Here is a 21,176-nt window from a genome sequence, read left to right as displayed (position 1 = left end):
GTGATTTTAGTATTGGTACTGGCTTCTAGACCTTACGTTACATGATTCTTAAAATAAATTGTTATAGGAGCTTTAAACAAACCTATTTTAAAAGTAATGAGCAATGGTGACTATTGTTAATAGAAGCCATCAACCACAGAAGACCCTGTCCTAGGCCTGTCCTATAATCACTTCCCCATTCTTTTTCCCAACATGCATAAGACACACGTATTTTCTCTAATTCAAGCCAGTCTCTATATTTTAGCAATACAAAATAAAAGGACATGCCTGTTCTTGGTACTGCTTGCTATCAAGAAAACACAAAGATTATTCTGATCAACTTTTAGCTTCTTTCTTATTGAAGACTGAGTGTCTGTGGGCTGCCAGTGGTTAGTGGTTATAATCCTAGTTACTCATGAGGCTGAGATCTGAGCATCAAGGTTCAAATCCAGCCTTGAGAGCAAAGTCTATGAAACTCTTACCTTCAATTAACCAACAAAAAGCCAGAAGTGGAAGGGTAGTTCTAGTGGTAGATCACCAATCTTGAATCTATAAAAAGTCTTAGTAAGGGGGAATGTACAGGCCCCAAGTTCAAGCTGTAGTGCCAACACAAAAACAGACAAAAGACTACATGGCCTAATAGAATGGATAGCCACAAGTTTGGAGGTTAATTGACCTTAGTTTTTTTTTATTCTTTAAATTTTTATTGTCAAACTGATGTACAGAAAGGTTACAGTTTCATACATTAGGCATTGGATGCATTTCTTGTACTGTTTGTTACCTCTTCCCTCATTCCCCCCTCCCCTCCCACTCCCCCCCCATGAGTTGTTCGGTTCATTTACACCAAACAGTTTTGCAGGTATTGCTTTTGTAATCGTTTGTCTTTTTTACCCAGTGTCTCTCAATTTTGGTATTCCCTTTCAGTTTCCTAGTTCTAACACCAGTATACACGGTTTCCAATGTACTCAGATAAGATACAGAGATAGTACAGGTACACCACAGGAAGGGGATACAAAAAGATCATCAATAATAGAAGCTACAGTTACACATAGCAAGTTGAAAGTAGTTATAACTGTGATATAGCAATCATTTCCATAACATGGAGTTCATTTCACTTAGCATCATAATTGACCTTAGTTTTTCAGTACTGTCTCTGGATTTGAAGCATTTTCAGATCTGTTTGGATTGTTGTAAAGATTAAGTAAAGCACCTAACTCAGTACTTAAAAATAAGTTTTTTGGGGGGGCTGGGAATATGGCCTAGTGGCAAGAGTGCTTGCCTCCCATACATGAAGCCCTGGGTTCAATTCCCCAGCACCATATATATATGTGTATATATATATTTTTTATTTATTTATTTATTTTTTTTTACAAGGAAACTGCTTTTATTTTTTGTGTCATCAAGCTATGGCATAAAAAAACCTTAAGGACAGTTTTGAAACACAAGGAGATATGAAGATGGCAAGTGTATAAGAAAGAAGTGAATGTAGTTCTTTTTAGCCAGAAACTATAATTATACATATACACATATTATATTATAAACACATAAAACATATAATTATATTTGCATATATATATGTATACATAAATGAAATAAGCTTTATATAAAAACCCAGCACCATATATATAGAAAATGGCCAGAAGTGGCGCTGTGGCTCAAGTAGCAGAGTGCTAGCCTTGAGCAAAAAGAAGCCAGGGACAGTGTTCAGGCCCTGAGTGTAAGCCCCAGGACTGGCAAAAAAAAAAACAACAAAAAAACAAAACATGTTTTTTTCTTCCTTTTCAATATTATTTTAAAGAAAAGCTGGAGGAGATTTGATAACTGTGGAAATTATTGAACTCTTTTTGATAACCTTATCCTGCATCATGTCTTTTAAATATATAAAACATATTTGCATGACTGTTTGTTAAAATTTGCATTATGGGTTAACTTATCAAATAATAAGAGGGCCACAATAAAATACTTGTGGCATATATACATCTTAAAATGGATCATATATGCAGTAGTGGAGGGCTGCTAAACTCAAAGTAAAACAAAATGTAATTTAAGATGTAGGAATAATAGCTTGTAATCCTAGTTGCTCAAAAAGCTGAGATCTGAGGATTGTGGTTCAAAGCTAGCCTGGGCAGAAAAAAAATCAATGAGACTTTTGTCTCCCCTTGACAAGCAAAAAGATGGAAGTGGTAGAACCTTGAACAAAAAAGCCAAGTGAGATCTGGAAACTGTGAATTCAAGCCCCAGTACTGGCCTATGTGCATGTGCACACACATACACACACACACACACACACACACACACACACACACACACACAGAAAGAGAGAGAGAGAGAGAATAAGTATTTACTTCAGGAAATAACAAAAAATGAAGAATAAAGGAAACTCTTGGGGATAATCACAAATAACATTAATATATTTCCTCCAATCTGTTTTTTTCTCTTTTTTCTTTTTAAATGAAATTGGGAGCTATGTTCTACTTACACTTTTTTTTCTTTTTGCCAGTTCTGGGGCTTGAACTCAGAGCCTGAGCACTGTCCCTGAGCTTCTTTTCCTCAACACTAGCACTCTGCCACAGTGTCACTTTCAGCTTTTTCTGTGTATGTGGTACTGAGGAATCGAACCCAGGGCTTCATGCATTCTAGGCAAGTACTCTACTTCTAAGCCACATTCCCAGCCCTCTACTTACACTTTTGCTCCTTTCTTTTTGAGGTCATCTTTATAAAGTGAATGTACCGATTATGGTAACACAGACTTCGGGAAGAGCAGGCATTTTCCAGCCTCCAGGCCAGCAAGTGTTCCAGGAACTTGGGCAGCCTTCCATCATACAGACCAGTATCCCACGACCGAATTCGTGCTCCATCCAAGCCACTCCTGACAGGCAACAGAGAGTGGAAACTGGGCTGCTACAACCCACAATTCTCCATTCTGTTCCAGTGGATAGGAAACAACTAGAAACCACCACCACCACCACCACCAATCTCCTCTTATCACCTGGCAATGAGCATAAAGTCAGGGCTGAAGCTTTTCTGAGTCAGCAGGAAAGCTCTCAGTATCTGGGTCTTCGAGGTCCTGGATTTCCTTCTCAAGTCTCTCAAACAGATTCTCAGGTGGAGCCAGTACTCAGCGTGTCAGCTAACATGAGTCAAAACCTGCATGGTGGGCTCCCCCTGTGCCCCCCTGGGGCACCCTGCCACTATGTGACTGATGCCAGACTTTATGGTCTTAACAGTAGGATGTACGGATGTGACTCTATAGCACAACCAAGAAAAACAGAGGCAGCCAGCAGTGTACCTGTATCGGAGAAGGTATGTTCAATTCCTCAGTGCTAAGGGACAAACAATAGTCAATGATTAGAGTTCCTGAGATGGATTGACTTGTAAGAATTTAATTGTTCCCTGAAACTTGTTCAAAGTCTTTCAGCAAGTCTGTTTTTCTTGCGATATACAGAACTAAGATTTGAATGTGTGTGCGCATTTCACTGCTCCCCCCATAGTTTTCACATAATACATACCATTTAGGAAATAGAGGTTAAACTAATAATTATGCATTATGTAGTTTTGAGGTAAAAATAACTACAAATTTAAAGGTTGTTTTCATCACTTAGCCATTTTGGCGGTCTTTTTCTCCTGGATTAGGAATGAACTTTGCAGAGTTCTGATGTGGTAAGTGAAGGATTTACTCTCCAATTACTCACTGGATGTCACTATGTGATTATTGTGATATGCAGAAGTAGATTAGTTAAGTGGTATTAATCAAGGATTGTTAGGGATAGTGGTTGGTTTGTAGCCACAATAGGCCCAAATCTGTGCTTTCCTATCTAGAAGCAAACTAAGTAATGTTACCTCCTGTAATTCAGTTCTTGTCTGTAACCTGTATATAACCTAGACATACATACTGGTGTCATAAGTTTTAGAATTATCAGAGATGATGTCTGGCAGTGGAGGGGGTGGACACTTAGTTCTGGCACCATGGTTTGCTATTAGTGCTATTAATGCTTTTTCCTTGTAATATATTGGGTAACTTTTTTTTTTTTTTTGCTAGTCCTGGGCCTTGGACTCAGGGCCTGAGCACTGTCCCTGGCTTCTTTTTGCTCAAGGCTAGCACTCTGCCACTTGAGCCACAGCGCCACTTCTGGCCATTTTCTATATATGTGGGTGCTGGGGAATAGAACCCATAGAACTTCATGTATATGAGAGCAGACACTCTTGCCACTAGGCCATATTCCCAGCCCCTATTGGGTAACTTTTACACAAGTTTTTTTTTTTAAACTTAAAAATGGGTCTTAATTTAAAACACAAAACCAAGCATATATCTCATATAAAACATCTCTGGTTACTTATTACAGGTTACCTTTAAATAGTCATGGGGCTAATTTATGCTGGCCTGAATTTGAATATATATATATGTACATATATATATATATATATTCTTTCCTTTTCTGTAAGTAGCTTAATGAAGTTATACCTTGCTGCACTTGCTTTTTGTCTTGCCTTGCATTACAGACTCCAGATGTCGTAAGGGTCTGTGCAGGCTTAACATTCTCTCAGATGTATTCCTGACAGCTTTAGATTCAGCTCTCGCTAACTTCTGTTTTGTTAACTGTCTGCAGAAATATGACTATTTTAGGGACCTTATAAAGGAGTTATATACATTTTTATCCTTTTGTGACTGGCTTCTTTCAGTTAGCAGAATGTCTTTATAGTTTTTTCCATGTGGTTCCATGTGCCTTGATTTCACTCCTACTTTAGTCTGAATCATATACTTTTGATGCTTCTTAAAAACTTTTAAATAATTGTGGAATCTTTCCTTTTCTTTGCTTGTTAGTACTGGCATTTGAAGTCAGTGCCTTGTGATCAGTAGGCAAGTGTTCCACCACTCAAGCTGCAAATCCAGTTCTTTTTGATATAGGTTATTATTTTGGAAGGAGTTTTGTGCTTTGTGTCAAATCTGAATTCCCCTTCCTGTGTTTCCAGTGCAGCTGGGATTACAGTGCAAACTACTATGTCTGGTGTGTTGAGTTGGGGCTCTTGCTAACTTTTCTACCTGTGTTGGTCTCAACCTCCCAAGTAACTGGGAGGGTTGTAGGTGTGAGCTACTGCACCCATCCCATCTTTTCCCTTTACTCCATCCTACTGACCCTGTCCTAATTGTAATGTGAGATACGGTAACAGTGTCTTAACTAGTTTACCAACCTGTAGCCTCCGTTATTTTCCCCCCACTCCCCACAGTCCAGCCAGGTTAGATGGTAAGGCCCAGGCTTCAGGAGCAGTTTGTTTTGAATTTCTTCTTGTAACTTGGGAAAGTTTTTAAAAAAGTAACTCCAAAAGTAAGGTTTACTTTTTGGAAATAAAGACAGCAGTATCCAGCAGGGAGTTGGGAGTTGTGGGAGGATTAGTAAGACAGCAGGAAGTGCTAGTGCCATGCTGCCTGGCCTATGGTATCACCAGACACTGCTTCCAGACATCTGTCCTGCCTACCCATGACCTACTCCTGCTAACACAGCATTGTCTGCCCTTTACCTGCAGGTGAAGTCAAGTTTAGATTCCTTACTAAGGGCATCCCTTCCTCAACTCCTTTCTTTGCTTATTATTCTTTCTGTTTGATACTTGGGTTGTCTTCCTTCATGGTTTCCTCTGGTTAATTCCTTCTTGTCCATTTATTACCTCTTCCACACAATGGCAGTGCTCTGCTACCTAGCCTTCTCCGACTGCAGTTTTTCTTTGTTGGTTGTTGTGTAGTAAGGATGCATTAAAATTATTTATTTGCACTGAGAGGTACATTCTACTCATAAGTGCCTACCTAGGACCTAAAAACATGCACATATATGCATGCACTTGCACAACATACTAGGGCATAAGCTCTTAGAGAATAAGAATCTATAACTGATATTTTTTCTTTTATTTTGGCTAAGTTTCTCAAATCTGGCTGAATATTGCAATCATTGAAGGGGCACTAAAACTCTCAGGCATACTCCAAGGAGTTTCGATCTACTTGGTCTAAGTGGGAGCCAGTCATCAGTATTAGGAGTTTCTGGGGGTAATTTTATCGTAGTCAAGGTTATGAACTGCTGGTGAAGCTCAGAGTCAATGTGCAAACAGGGGGAATGGGTGGAGTAATGGGATAAAAGAATGAATAAGTTCAAGTCAGAGTTTTCCTTTTACTTCCAAATCTAAACTAAAAGATAACAATGTCCTATCAATGGTTACTTGAATTCTGAATTTGGATTGAGAAAACACCTAGGAGATTCATAAAGCACATCTCTGGATGTGTCTGTTGGGATGTTTTCAGAACAACTAAGGAAGGCTGAATCTTCCAATAACCTGAGGCCCAAGTGGAAAAAAAGGGGGAGGAGAAATCCCATCAGCATGGGCACACTTCCTCTGCTTCTTGGCTACCATGAGGTGAGCAGCCTCAGCCCCCATGACATTGTGCCTTGTCTTAGACCCAAAGAAATGTATCCAGCCAACTGTGGATTGAAAACTTTGAAACCATTAGCCAAAATGACTCTTTCCTCCCGTATCTGACTTTCCTAGGTATTTTGTCACAGTGGTAGAAAGTCTAACACAGAAAACTGGAAGTAGAGTAGTCGGGTAGTCTGACAAGGGGTAGATGTGATGAGTAATTTCTCCATCCCTATCTCCCTTCCGTTCTCTCTTCTTCCCTTCCTATCTTCTCTCTCTCCTTCCTTCCTCTTTCTCTTTTTTTCCCTCTCCTTCCCTCCCATCTCCTTCACTCCCCTCCCCTTCCAAGTACTTGGATTGAATTCAGGGCCTCATATTCAGGGCAGACTCTTACCAAGTTGAAAATGGGGAAAACCCCTATAGCTTATATTTCTCTTATTTTGTATTTAGCTTACTTACAGTTGTGAAGTTCTAATGAGTACTTAATAGTCATTGCAAAACTGTGATTCTTTCATTATAGGAAAACTAAAAGGGAGAAAAGTTGGGAAGCTGGCAACGTTGGATCTGGCAAACAAAGCTTTATCTCAAGCAATCCTATTTATTGAATATTGGACACTCTAGCCACAGAAGCTACATGCAGTTGAAGCATGACAGTTGGTGGAGCTGAACCATCTTGCCATTGTTGCACTAGGTTTTTTTCTTAGAGCAGGGAAATGAAATTGCAGCAGAGACCTCATCTGGATCAGAACTGCTCACATTTTTTACATTCAGCTGGACTTCATAGAATCATCATCAATGACTTTCCCTTAACATTAAACAGAATAAAAATACCAATGGCTTCTTAGGGTAGCTGGCATGTGATTTTGATTTTGATTTGACGTCATTGGAAAATTCAGATTGATGGGGCAAACTGAAGACAGACATCTTTGTAATAAAGAGAAGGTTGTGTTTTTTGGCTCTTGAGAAACTTGGTAAAACATGTTTTTGCTGCTGTAGGAGAAAAAGCATTTCTGTCTGTCATGCTTAGTGTCATGGCTGGCATTGTGCAAAGATATGCCCATTAATTTGAAAAGAAGTCTCATCTGCTGATAAAAAAGTCAAATACATTTGAGTCAAGGTTTAACATTATTGTCATTTTTACATTTATCAAAAATTTTTGGGGAAAAAATTTCCTTTTCATGCTGAATCATTTCAGCTTTCTAAAGGACTTGCTTGAAGTCCTTGCTTTGTGCTTGGGTTAATATTTACTGTTTTTGAGGAAGAATAAAAATCCCTCCTAACAATTTGAACCAGAGGAGTTTGTTGATGATCTATATGGGGGATGTTTGGCTGTATGAAAGATTTAGATCTTTCTATCCACTGTCCTGTGTATCAAGTTGAATGTTGAATGTGGTTGGCTATTTTGATCCACCAAAGAGGACATAGATGTCAATAATTATGTGCAATGCTCATTGCTTATTGAAATGCTTCTGAGGAAAGCAGCTGAGAAAGAAAACATGGTTGCAGTTATTGACGTTAAAGTTAGATTTACAGTCATACTCCTCTCCCAGAGAGGACTTTACTAATTTAAGGAAAATAAGATGACTTTACATTGGAAGAGATCTGGATAGTATGTGTGTGTGTGCGCATGTGTGCGTGCACACGCATGAGTGTGTGTGATGCTCTCGTTTGGCTTTTTTGCTCAAGACTAGCACTCTATCCTTTGAACCACAGTTTCATTTCTACTGGTTAATTGGAAATAAGAGTCTCAGACTTTTCTATCTGGGCTGGCTTTGAACTGTGATCTTCAGATCTCAGCTTTATGAGCTCATAAGTATGAGCTAGAATTTTTAATATTCCTTGACGTGCTTATACTTATCTGGGAAGTTTAGTTAATTTTGCAACCAAAGACCTTATGATTTTAGGTTTTCAGTCCTTACTACTGTTAAAATGAAAATCCAATGCCAATACATGGTTTTTGCTTCGGGCTAACCTTATAATAATTTACCTTTAAAAAGTCAGATTTATTGAAATGTAATTTACTTATAATGTTCACCTTTTAGGTATACAGTATAAATTTTAAAGAACACATGCAGTTATTCAAAACTTCCACAGCTGAGGTAGAGAACATTTACATTAACCCAGAGTGCCCTTATGTGCTGTTGTAGCTAGTACTCTTCCTCCTATCAGCATCCCTGGTAGCCATTTACTGATCTGTCTTCTGATATGGGTTTGCCTGTTTGAGAATGTCAAATAAATAGCAATTGTGCACTAGCACCTATTGTGCTTTAGCACCTATGCATCTCATATGCGTCTGAGTTTTTACCTATGTGGTTGCATGTATGCCATGGCATTCATTTTATGAATGTACCATAGTTTGTTTACCAGTGGAATGCTGAGTTTTTCCCCAGTGTTTAGCACTTGTGAATAAAGCTTCTTAAAGCAAATGTATACAGGGTGTGTGTGTGTGTGTGTGTGTGTGTGTGTGTGTGTACACTAAGTAGGAGTGAACTGCTAGGTCATATACACCTGTATATTTATAAGAAACCACCATTTTGCTTCCAGAGTGCCTGTATTTCTACTATCACTGTAGGGTGTAATTTCTACCGGAAATGTATAAGATTTATAGTTGATTTTTACCTTCATTATTTAAAGATATAGTCCAAGAAAAATTTGACACAAAGCACAGAGCTCTTTCTGAAATAATAACCTAAATAAAAAAGAACTGGATTATAAAATCATTTCCCTTAAAATCAAAGAAAAGTTAAGCTTAAAAGCCTAGTGAGCACAAATGTTCTTAATATTCATGATTGCAAATTATATTCCGTTACTCAAAATAAAACTGCTTTTCCTAAGAAAATAACATTTGAGTTATTAGAAATAGTTAAAACTTTTTCTAAAGAACACATATGAGAGGTTTTGTTTGAAAATATATATTTATTACAAAGCAAAATATGTAAAAGGTGGCAAAAATGTCATTCTCAGAAAAGCAAGGTAGTGTGTGTCTCTATACTGGAGCCATTTTAACTGTGCAATTCAGTGGCAGTAAATGCACTCACACTGTGGTACAGTCACCATTGATCTGCAGAAATTTATCTTCCCAAACACCAACTCTATGCCTCACGTCCTCTCATCCTTTCAGGCTCTATGATCTGCCTATGTTAATTACTTAATGTAAACAATCAGGCAGTATTTACCTTTTGTGTCTCTCTTCATTTAAAGTAATGTCTTCAGAGTTTATCTTGTAGCATGTGTCACAATTTTCCTTCCTTTCGAAATAATTATTTTATTGTCAAAGTAATGTACAGAGGGGTTACAGTTTCATATGTAAGGCAGTGAGTACATTTTCTTTCCTTTAAAAAAAATAACAATATCTCAGTATGTATATGCCTGACATTTTGTTTACTCATTCATCTGCCTTTGGAAACTTGGGTTATTCTCACCATTTGGCTCTCGTGAATAATGCTCCCATAAACATGGTGACAAATATCTGAGTCTCTGCTTTCAGTTCTTTTGCATATATAACCGGAAGTGGAAGTGCTTAAACTAAGAGCCTCATGATCTCACTCGACTTTCTTGCTCATTGCAAGCTCTCTATCACTTGAGTTATACCTCTAGCTTAGCATTTTGCTGGTTAATTGGAGATGGAGTCTTAGGAGCTTTTCTACCCAGCTGTCTTGGACCATAGCCTTCTGAGGTCTTAGCCTTCTGAATAGTTAGATTTGTAGGTTAGCCTTGAATTTGCAGTTTTCTTGCTTCAGTCTCTTGAGCTGGAATTTCAAGTATATGCCACCATGCCTGATTGTGTTTTACTTTCATTTGTACTCCCTTGTGAAGAAAAAAAAGAGAAACAAAACAGAATATAAAAATGGAGAAAATAAAAGAGATTAAATGTTTATTTTTAAACAAAAAAATTCAGATTTTAGCTGTATCTCATAGGCTTTGGCATATTTCTATATACAGTTAATTCTTTTATAAATTCCTGTGATTTACTCTTTCATTTGTGGGTACTTTTGTTATTGGTACTCATTTTAATTTCTTTGTTGTGTGCTTCAAGTTTGTCTATCATTTGGGGCCTCTAAGATGATCTGTCTTTGTGATGATTTGGGGTACTTTTGAAGAACATAACAAATATGTATGAATCTTTGTTTTTCTATGTAAGATTGTTGGGGCTACTTTGTGAGGGTTCATTGTAGAGAATATCCATAGGGTATAAACCCCACAGGGTAGTCATCCACTCAAAAACAAGTTCAGTACATTCAGATAGTAAAGTTCCATCTTAAATGGATGCATTTAGATGTTGTTGGATTAGTGCATGAAACATCACTTGTACTTCACAAACTTCAAAGTGTAAAAAAAAAAATTATTTGGCGCTTAGTGAAGCTTTTTGGACTTTATTGAAAGCCATCTTTAGATTCAGTGACCTTAGAATTCCTCAATGTCTTAGGTAGATCCCGTGGAGTTCTGTTGGGTATTAATAGCCAATCTTTCCCTGAGCTGCACTTCTGTACCTTGTTAGAGCCATGGCAACCTGTTGTATATGTAATAAGCAAGTCAACCTACATACCTCCTTCCAAGTACACAGTGGTACTGTCTACTCTCATAATAGCATCTGGAACTTTCACCAGGCTCTCCAACATCATAAAAAAGTTTAAGAATATCTCCTGTAGGGCTGGGGATATAGCCTAGTGGCATGAGTGCCTGCCTCGGATACACGAGGCCCTAGGTTTGATTCCCCAGCACCACATATACAGAAAACGGCCAGAAGCGGCGCTGTGGCTCAAGTGGCAGAGTGCTAGCCTTGAGCGGGAAGAAGCCAGGGACAGTGCTCAGGCCCTGAGTCCAAGGCCCAGGACTGGCAAAAAAAAAAAAAAAAGAAAAAAAGAAAAAAGAATATCTCCTGTAAATCCTATGATGTATATAATGATATAAAACAAATCCTATCTATTCAGAGAGCCTTGTATAAAGTATATTTGTGTCTTTCCACTTAGTATAATCCTTCATATATTTTATTTATCCATTGACCATGGTGCTGCTTGCCTTTTCTACTTCATTCAGTTGTTTAGAATAAAATATAATAGTTAAAACTCAACAGATGTTATGATTGTGTATAGTTGCATGTTGCACATATAAAAGCTGGTAAATATTGTATGAAATTCATGGATTCACTTATTGCCCATGTGCAGTATCTACATATTAGTATGCTCACTTCATTTTTAATTTAAAACTTATTTTTAAGTTACAAGAAGTAATTTCGGAAATTCAAAATTTAGCAACTTATAAGGCAGAAATATTTTAATTGACCACTTTTAGAACATTTGCCAATATAATTTGAAATTTGTATATAATATTTTATGTATCTTGATAATGAAGAATTTTATTTCTTTCTCTTTTTAGAATTCAACTTCTCAGATGAATTTGAGCATTCGGGTAACTGATGATGATATTAATGAAATAGTTCAAATAGATGGGACTGGTGATATATCTTCTAATGAAGAAATAAAAAGTATACGAGAAGTCAACAATGAATTCATGGGGGTTATCGACACAGGAAATCTAAAGGTGCTTAAAGAAGCTGACAGTGTATCAAATGAAGAGTCCACTACAAACAGCAGTGATAATGAAGACTCTCAAGTAGACATTGTGGAAGAGGTGAGTGGGGATTGCTTTGGAGCTTAAACTGTATTTACTTATAACCTTTGTGTTTCCGTGTATTTGAGAAACACATGCAAGAAAAATTAAGATGAACTTTCTTTATTATTTTAAAATGAGACTTACTTGGATTCTGGGACTTAAAACTTGTATCTTAAACTGATTTAAACTAGCAGTAAACATTAAGGAACTAGCCTTATATTAATTGCCCTTAACTAGAGATAGCAGAAAGTTTAGAGGGGCAGAGGTTAACGAAGGCAGGCTGTGCAGGGCCACATGCTTTATGTTCTAATTCACCTGTTCTAATGAGCACAGTAAAATCTGGGTGGAATATGGTAATTAAGTTTATGAGAAGCATTAACTATCATTTATGGAGGCCTTATTATAATGTGCCTGTCATACTAAGTTTCATGTGGTTTATCTTATTTAATAATTTAAGAAGTCATCTTCTTCTTCCTTATTCCTCCTCCTCTTCTTCCTTTTTTGTTTTTTCCTTCTTCTTCTTCTTTTTCATGGAGTTTTTAGTAACTTAACTCAGGGCCAATTATGTCATTAAGTGGCCCAGCTGGTTATTCGCACACAGGATATCTGATTTTAAAGTACGGCTCTATTCTGCCTCTCCACGCTCCTTTATTTCTATATGTATCTCCAGCTTCTAAACATTTGAAGCCCCATGAAGTTTCTTTCTTTCTTTTTTTTTTTTTTTTTTTGCCAGTCCTGGGCCTAGGGCTCAGGGCCTGAGCACTCACTGTCCCTGGCTTCTTTTTGCTCAAGGCTAGCACTCTGCCACTTGAGTCACAGCGCCATTTCTGGCCATTTTCTATATATGTGGTGCTGGGGAATCGAACCCAGGGCTTCATGTATACGAGGCGAGCGCTCTACCACTAGGCCATATTCCCAGCCCCCCATGAAGTTTCTTAATTCATCTTTCATCTTTAGGATCCTCTAAATTCAGGAGATGATGCTAGCGAGCAGGATGCGCCAGACCTGTTTGACACGGATAATGTCATTGTCTGCCAGTATGATAAGGTACTGGGTTCACCTTTTGGACTCTGGGTTTTTTAATTGCATTTATAGTTTGAAGGTGCATAAAATGGTGGGAGATAGGATGGTGAGTTACAGCTCAGAGTTAACAGAATCACATAACAGCTAGTTTGCTCTGGAAGGTGGGCAGGGTGTGTTGGGGTCCAGCACTATGCTGTGTGGTCTCAGTGATAGGAGAAAAATTGATAGCCTTTGTCTTAAGGAGGTGAAAAAAAATCTTAGTGAGCCACGATATTTCTTATGGAATAATAAAATGACACAGAATGGGATGTCAGGCAAATCAAAAGCTAAAATATGTGACAGGTAAACCAAATGCTAAGATGAATGTCACATAAGTCAAGTGCTAGCACGTGGCAGGCTGGAGTCCTAAAAGTGGCAAGGAAATACAAGAAATCATTTGCAGTTGGAGTTCTTTACAAATCCTTCAGGGCCAATTTAGGGTTTGGAAATAGGTTTAAGTGATTTAAAGGACAGAAGTAAGTATAGAGAACAGACATTGAGAAGAGACTGACAAGGCAAAGAAGTGAATGGGGGTACAAGGTGCAACCAAGAGAGTTCTTATTTGAATAAGTGTTCTTTTATTGCATGGCCTAAGAAATGATACTGGGCTGGGGGAAAGAGTAGGGAATAGATCAGAATAACCTAAATGCTAGTAAGAGTAATCTAAAATTGGTCTGAAAGTCATTAACTTCCTGAGAAGGTTATTGAGAAAATTGTAATCAGAGTAAAGGAAAAACAAAATGAGCCATGTTTAATGATTCAGTATAGACATGCAGAAACCAGAACCCTGGTTGAGAGGCTAGTGTAAGAAGCTAGTGTAAGAGGCTAGTGTGAGAGGCTAGTGAAAGAAAAGTTAGAGGTTAGGAAGTTATGACAGAAGAATCAGGGAGACTGGTAATTAGTTGAAGGTACTCTCTGGTTTTAAGTGTAGAGATTGCTATTAGTAGCATTTTAACTTCATCCACTAAAAAAGGAGTTGTTTATGGCCAGTTGTGGCAGCTCACACTTGTAATCCTAGCTCCTTGAAAGGCTGATATGGGAAGGATCATGGTTTAAGGCAAGGCAAGGCAATGCAAGGCAAGGCAAGGCTAGACTAGGCAAAAAAGCTCACTTAAAGCTCATCGAAACCAATAAATAGCAGCACATGATGTTGAATACTGTACCTGTTTGCCAGCTGCTGTGGGAAGCATAAATAGGAGGATTGCAGTTTAGGCTGGCCTTGGCAAAAATCAAGATTCTATGGGAAAAATAACAAAAGCAAAAACAGCTGGAGGTATGGCTCAGGTGTTAGAAATCCTGCCTAGTAAGTATGAAGCCCTAAGTTAAAATCCCAATAGTACCAAAAATTGCTTTTGTTTCTTTTCAAAAAACATTAGAATTATGATTATGTAGTAGAATGGAATTTTTTGTCCCCAATGTAGGAACATTCTCTTAAAACATACTTGAGGAATTAGCATACTATGCAATTCACCTATTGGAAGTTGTATGGCTCAATGTTTCTTAGTGTATTCGTGCAAACATCTTCACAGTCAATTGTAGAGTCTTTGTCATCTCAGAAAGAAACCTCATATCTTCAGTTCTCACTCTCATATCTCATTCTCTTGTACCCTTTTATCCTAGGCTTTAGGAACCACAGATCCACTTTGGCTTTCTTTAGACTTCTCTGTTCTGGCATTTCATTTGAAAGAATCATATAGTATGAAATTTTTTTGTAACATACATTTTATTTTCTTATTTGTCTGTCTATGGGCCTTTTGATTGTTTCCCACTGTAGGGGAAAGAAAGTAATATATTTTCTCATCTGCAGGTTCATAGCTGAGGCCCCTAATAAAGAGAGATTGACAGGAGAAAAGCACACAAATTTATTTAAGATAAATTTTACATTACACAGGAAACCTTAGAAATGAAGACACAGGAGGAAAGAATGGACAAGGTTAATTTAACTCAGTAATAACATGTACATGTGAACTACCATGGTGAAACCCCTTCACATTACTAATATACACAGAAAATAAATTATAGGAAATTAAAACAGGTTCTGCTGTTTGAAATAATGCATGTATGAAAATACTTGCACAGTAAAATCAAATGGAACTGTTTTTCTTTTCTCTTTTTCTTCTCTTGGTAGTGGGGCTTGAACTCAGGGCCTGGGTGTTGTCCCTGAGCCTCTCTGTGCTCAAGGCTAGCATTCTACCATTTGAGCCATAGCTCTACTTCTGATTTTTGAGTGGTTAATTGGAGATAAGAGTCTCATGGGGACTTTTCTGAACAGACTGGCTTTGAACCATAGTCCTCAGGTCTCGGCCTTCTGAATAGCTAGGATGACAGGTGTGAGCCACTGGTGCCCAGTGATTGGAAATGTTTTAAGGAGGAAAAGAAGGATGCAGGAGAGAGGGGTGGTTGAGTTTGATCCAGGTGCATTGTATATATGTATAGAAATCATACTGGAGCCCTTTATACAACTAATATATGCTAAACAAATCTTAAAAAAATGAAGACATAAAGAAGTAGAGATAACTATTTTTTCTGTATGGAAAACCATACAGACATATAATCAGGGGAAAATGGGTATGATCTAATAGTAATAAACTGGAGGGACTGAGCAAGGCCTCCTTGTTCAGAATCTTCTCAGTATCCCTGGGTCTTCAGAGGTAATAGCAGAGGTAATACCCTGGGGGTATAGGGTAGACACCTGGATTAAGAGCTGTGTGGCCGGGTGCTGGTGGCTCACACCTGTAATTGCAGCTACTCAGGAGGCGGAGATCTGAGGATCATGGTTCAGAGCCAGCCTGGGCAGGAAAGTCTGTGAGACTCTTATCTCCAATTAACCACAAGAAAACTGGGAGTAGAACTGTGGCTCAAAGTAGAATGCTAGCCTTGAGCAAAAGAAGAACCCATGGACAAATTGTTTTGCTGTTAGGTTTTCATACTCAGAAAAATAAAGCTGTATTTTTATATTTCTTTTTTTTTACCCCATTGAAGGTATTTTCAGATTTGTCATTAAACACCCCATGTATTGCTCCTTTATTATGTGTCTCAACCATTATCCCATTACTTGTCAATCTGTGACTGTTCCCAAGTAGTATTTATAAAAATTTCAACAGTTTTGTATTTGTAATTATGTTTTAGGTAAACATTTATAATGTTTTAATTAAACAGCATTAACATTGGCTGCTTTTAAAACAAAGAAATAAACATTTTTTACCTGAACTGCTTACAGCAATTTTAATCTATGATTATCATGGCCTTATTCAGGGAAAATATTCAAGTGTATGTTCAAATACTTGTTTTTCTTGCCAGAGAGGCATTTCTAGATACTGTATGCTTGTTTTGTGTTGTTTGTGGAAAGATACAATGTTTTGGTAGTAGTGTAAAATAAAAGAATGAAAAATATTAATTTGTCCACAGAGATTTTGGGTAAAAGGTCTTTTTTCAAAGTTCAAAAAAATAAAAAAAGGGCTGGGGATATGGCCTAGTGGCAAGAGCGCTTGCCTCGTATACTTGAAGCCCTGGGTTCGATTCCCCAGCACCACATATACAGAAAATGGCCAGAAGTGGCGCTGTGACTCAAGTGGCAGAGTGCTAGCCTTGAGCAAAAAGAAGCCAGGGACAGTGCTCAGGCCCTGAGTCCAAGACCCAGGACTGGCAAAAAAAACAAAAAACAACAACAACAAAAAAAAACAACAAAAAAAGAACCCATGGATAGTGCCATGCCCCAAGTTCAAGCCCCATGACCCAAAGTAAAAAATGGGGAGGGGGGCTTTATGAAAAAGAGGAAGGGAAGCTTCAAGCCTGCTGCTGCTGTTCTGTGAGGAGAGGGTGCCATGATGTGAGAGATTGTGTCTTGAGCCTCATTTGTACCTTTTGGTTAATATGTACAGTTTTTCAGTAAACACTAATGCACAAGTTTTTGTTAGGACATACTTTCATCTATTTTGGTATGTTCCTGGAAGTGGAGTTCCTGGGTCATACGGTAACATTTTAAGGAGCTACTTGACTGTTTGACAAGCTGGTAAAATCAGTTTTATGTTCTATTAGCTGTATTTTGGGATTTCAGTTCCTCCACACCCTTGCTAACACTGGTTACCTGACTCTTAATCTCGACACCCCAGTAGGTGTACTGGGATATCAATCTCATTGTAGCTTTTATTTTTGTGTTGTTTGAATCACAACTTGAAATGCTTAAAGGAAATAAAGGATAAAATTTGAATTGCTAAAACAAAAATAAATCCTTTGGTCTACATTCAAGATCACTTTCTTTCCTAAAACATTTTATATATAGAAAAAGGGCAATTTTGGATGCTGGAAAATATAAACAAAAGATGGAGTAGGGCATAGAAAAGTGACAGTTCTTAGTTTGAAACTTACTTTAGTTTTTTTTTTTTTTAAATAAATTGTGCATTGCCTTCTACAATGAAAACATTGAGTTACTTAATTATATCTACGTTCCAGAAAGTTGCATAAAGAATTTTCTGGAACATTATGTATTTAGTATCTATTGCTGCAGTGTGAAAGAAAGCTTGTAATTAATTACATAGGCTTTGCATTTTTCAGTGGTTTCTTTTTTTTCCCCTTCATACTTTGTCATTTGCTTCTTATAATAACCTTGTGGGGTAGATAAAAGCGTTATTGGTTGTGTAGTGTTAAATCTATTTGTTGGAGAGTACTCTCTAATTAGTGACTATTTAAAGAATAGTATTAAAATATTAATAGGGCATTAGGCATTGAAATTATTTTAAGAGGGAGTGATGAAGTCATAAGATAGTAGCTAAGAGAATGTGTCTGTAAGGTCAAAGTGGAATGGGAAATGCTGTTCCATGGATCTTTATAAAGGAAAAGCATCCCAGTTTGTGTCATTAGTTGATTCATTAAGACTAGTATTGGATAGAAACAAACACAAATAAATGAAAAGAGTTTGTGTGTTTTAAGGTCAGTGGTGTTACTTGCCCTGGCTCAAAATGTGCATTTTAATAAGACCCCCAAATGATTTGCTTGTTCATTTAAATTTGGAATAGCAGCTTATATAAAAAAGGTGTATTTTGTTTTGTTTCTTGCCAGTCCTGGGGTTTGAACTCAGGGCCTGAGTACTGTCCATGGCTTCTTTTTTTTAAAATTTTTATTGTCAAACTGATGTACAGAGAGGTTACAGTTTCATAAGTTAGGCATTGGATATATTTCTTGTACTATCTGTTACCTTATCCCTCATTCCCCCCTCCCCATTCCCACTTTTCCTCTTCCCCCCATGAGTTGTTCAGTTGATTTACACCAAAGAGTTTTGCAAGTATTGCTTTTGTAGTTGTTTGTCTTTTTTGGCTTCTTTTTACTCAAAGCTAGCATTCTACCATTTGAGCCATAGTGCCACTTCCGGCTTTTTCTATGTATGTGGTGCTGAGGAATCGAACCCAGTGGCACTTTGCCACTAGGCCATATTCCCAGCCCTGTTTTGTTTGGGTAAGCAGGTGAGTGAACCTTATTAAATGTATAGGCTAATACTTGAAGGGACATTTTGAAGATATAAACATGTCTAACAAAAACAAAGGCCTACACTCTGGTCTATACACAATGCATTCATTGTATGGACATGTTATTTTACAGGCCTTAAAAATATCAAAGATTTATGTAAAGACAAGTAATTACGATACTACAGGAAAAAGCTAGTGGTGCAATGAAACCTTCTACAAGAGACAAGAATGTTCTATGCAGAGTAGGACACTGTTTATATGTAAGTGGAACTTGAAGCCACTAGAATAGAAATTGTCTTCAGCTGACAGTTGAGAGACCTTGCTTCAGAGTTTGTCTTTTGATGCAAGTACAGTGATCGGTTACCGTGTTGATGTCTATGCAATATACAGTGAGGGTACACGGTGTAGTCTGTGTCCTACTTTGTTACTATCTGTACTTCCTAGTAGTTTGCCTGTCACTGTCTTGAGTGTAAGTAACAAGTTATATTCATTTTAAATGCACAGTTTCTTTATTCAAGTATAAGAGGTTGCACAGATCACACTGCATTCTGCCATTTGCCATCTTTTCTGTCATCAGCATCTCTCTCAGATACTGTTGTAGTAGTAATATTTTATTATATGTATAATATTTCATTGTACAATTATTAAAGTTTACTTAACCAACCCCTACAGATTAGTATTTGATATACTGCAGTGGTCTTATTGCTTTGAATTACCATATATATAAGACATTCAATGTGTGTACAGATATGTCTATCACACATAAGTCTTCAGAAATGGGATAATTAGGTTGATAAGACAAAGGTATGGTAAAATATAGTCATTGTGTTCTATAAGAAGGTGTTGCAGTATGTTTTTCCACATCAGTGTTAGAGTAACTTTTCCCTATAGCTTTGGCAATAGAGTATGATTAAAAAATACAATTTGGGTCTTCACCATTATGAAAGGTTGGAACTGAGATTTGGGTGGAAATTATAATTTTATATGTGTTTAAGGGCCCTTTGTATTTTCTTTTTGTAACCTTGTGTAACTTTTGCCTTTTTAAAACAGCTTATTCACTTCTTTTTTTTTTTTTGGCCAGTCCTGGGCTTTGGACTCAGGGCCTGAGCACTGTCCCTGGCTTCCTTTTTGCTCAAGGTTAGCACTCTGCCACTTGAGCCACAGCGCCACTTCTGGCCGTTTTCTGTATATGTGGTGCTGGGGAATCGAACCCAGGGCCTCATGTATATGAGGCAAGCTCTCTCGCCACTAGGCCATATCCCCAGCCCCCTCACTTCTTATTTATTGATTTCTAAGAGCTCCTTGTTGTTGTGGGAAGAGATTATTAGCTGTGTTTTTTCTCAGACATTTGCTTTCATTTTTTTTCTTTTTCCTTTTTAATTTTTCAATATTGAGTTAATTTCATCCATTTATTTGTAAATTAAAATAGTTATCTTTAAGTAGTTGTTCAAAAGAGTTTCAATTCAACCAGTACAGTACATCTTGATTAATGCTACCCCTCCCCCTCATTCTTCCTCTGTCTTGCTTTTTCACTCCTATGTTCAGGTATTGCATTTTTCAGCCTTTAATTTTGTGGCTTCTAAAATTCGAGGCATGACTAGAATGTTCTTTCTTACTTGAAAGTTTAAAAAGTATTTATTTTGTTTTCTTCTAGATTTTGGGGAGCTTATGTTTTATATTTATTTCTTGATCCATTGTTTATCTTGATGGTGTAATGTAAGGTATGATATCAACTTATTTTTAGGTGGCTAGCTAAAATTTCTAGAATTTAACAAAAGGCATTTTTTTCTCCACTGACAAAAAGAAGTTCCCCTATCTGTCTATCTATCTATCTATCTATCTATCTGCACACACATACCATAAAAACTGCTTTTGTTTTTTTTTTCACAAAACATTAGAGAGAGAGTTCTTTTTTCTTTTTTTATGTTTTCTTCTATTAGTTTGTCTACCCACAGGTCTGTACTACATTGGTTTGGTTTAATTATCAAGATTTTAAATATTTAGGAAGGCTAGTACTTTGTTACTGATAATCTTTTCTAGAGTTTTCCTAGGCAGCCTTGTCTATTTTTCTGCATTAAGTGATAATTAGTTTGCCTGGTTCAAAGTAAAACTCTATCAATATTTTCATTGGATCACACCAGATTAATACAAGTTGAGATTTTAGTGATATTGAGGAGGAATGAGTTACAATTATAGATGAAAGGTTGGGGGCGGGGGAGGAGGAGGCTTTAGTGAAAATGCAATGATGTATAGGTCATTGGGATAAAAATAAGAAGGAGAAAAGAGAACGAACTCCACCTGTCCAAGAGAGTTGGGTTTAGCATTCTATGGAGAGGGAACAGCAAATACAGAAGTCCTGAGGAAGAATGCCTGTGTGTTCAAGGAATGGAGAGGAGTCTAGAGTAGAAAATGAGGGGATGTAAGAGGGTTGTTTTTTTTTTTTGTCACTTGTAGGACTTAAACTCAAAGCCTGGAAACTATCCCTGAGCTCTTTGTGCTCAAGCACTAGCTCTACCACTTTGAGCCACAGGGCCACTTCCAGTTTTTTAGTTAATTAGAGATGAGTCTCACAGGGACTTTTCTGTCCGGGATTGCTTTGAACCACGATCCTCAGATCTTAGCCTCCTGAGTAGCTAGAATTATAGGCGTGAGCCACCCGCA

The 21,176-nt window shown here is 37.5% G+C and overlaps 1 protein-coding gene across 2 annotated transcripts in view; it reads left to right on the top strand.

Annotated features, from left to right (window-relative positions):
- Gtf2a1l (general transcription factor IIA subunit 1 like) overlaps positions 1-21,176 on the top strand; it is a 52,795-nt gene that overhangs the window by 27,468 nt on the left and 4,151 nt on the right. For both annotated transcript variants that reach the window (XM_048352965.1, XM_048352964.1), the window contains 3 exons: positions 2,687-3,282; positions 11,755-12,009; positions 12,949-13,038. In XM_048352965.1, the coding sequence (XP_048208922.1) occupies positions 2,687-3,282; positions 11,755-12,009; positions 12,949-13,038 (941 nt within the window). The remainder of the gene's footprint in view (positions 1-2,686; positions 3,283-11,754; positions 12,010-12,948; positions 13,039-21,176) is intronic.

The sequence above is a fragment of the Perognathus longimembris genome, chromosome 8 (assembly GCF_023159225.1).
Source record: "Perognathus longimembris pacificus isolate PPM17 chromosome 8, ASM2315922v1, whole genome shotgun sequence".
Taxonomy (NCBI): Eukaryota; Metazoa; Chordata; class Mammalia; order Rodentia; family Heteromyidae; genus Perognathus; species Perognathus longimembris.
Note: the sequence above shows the minus strand (reverse complement) of the source record. Positions and strands in the feature narration are given on the sequence as shown.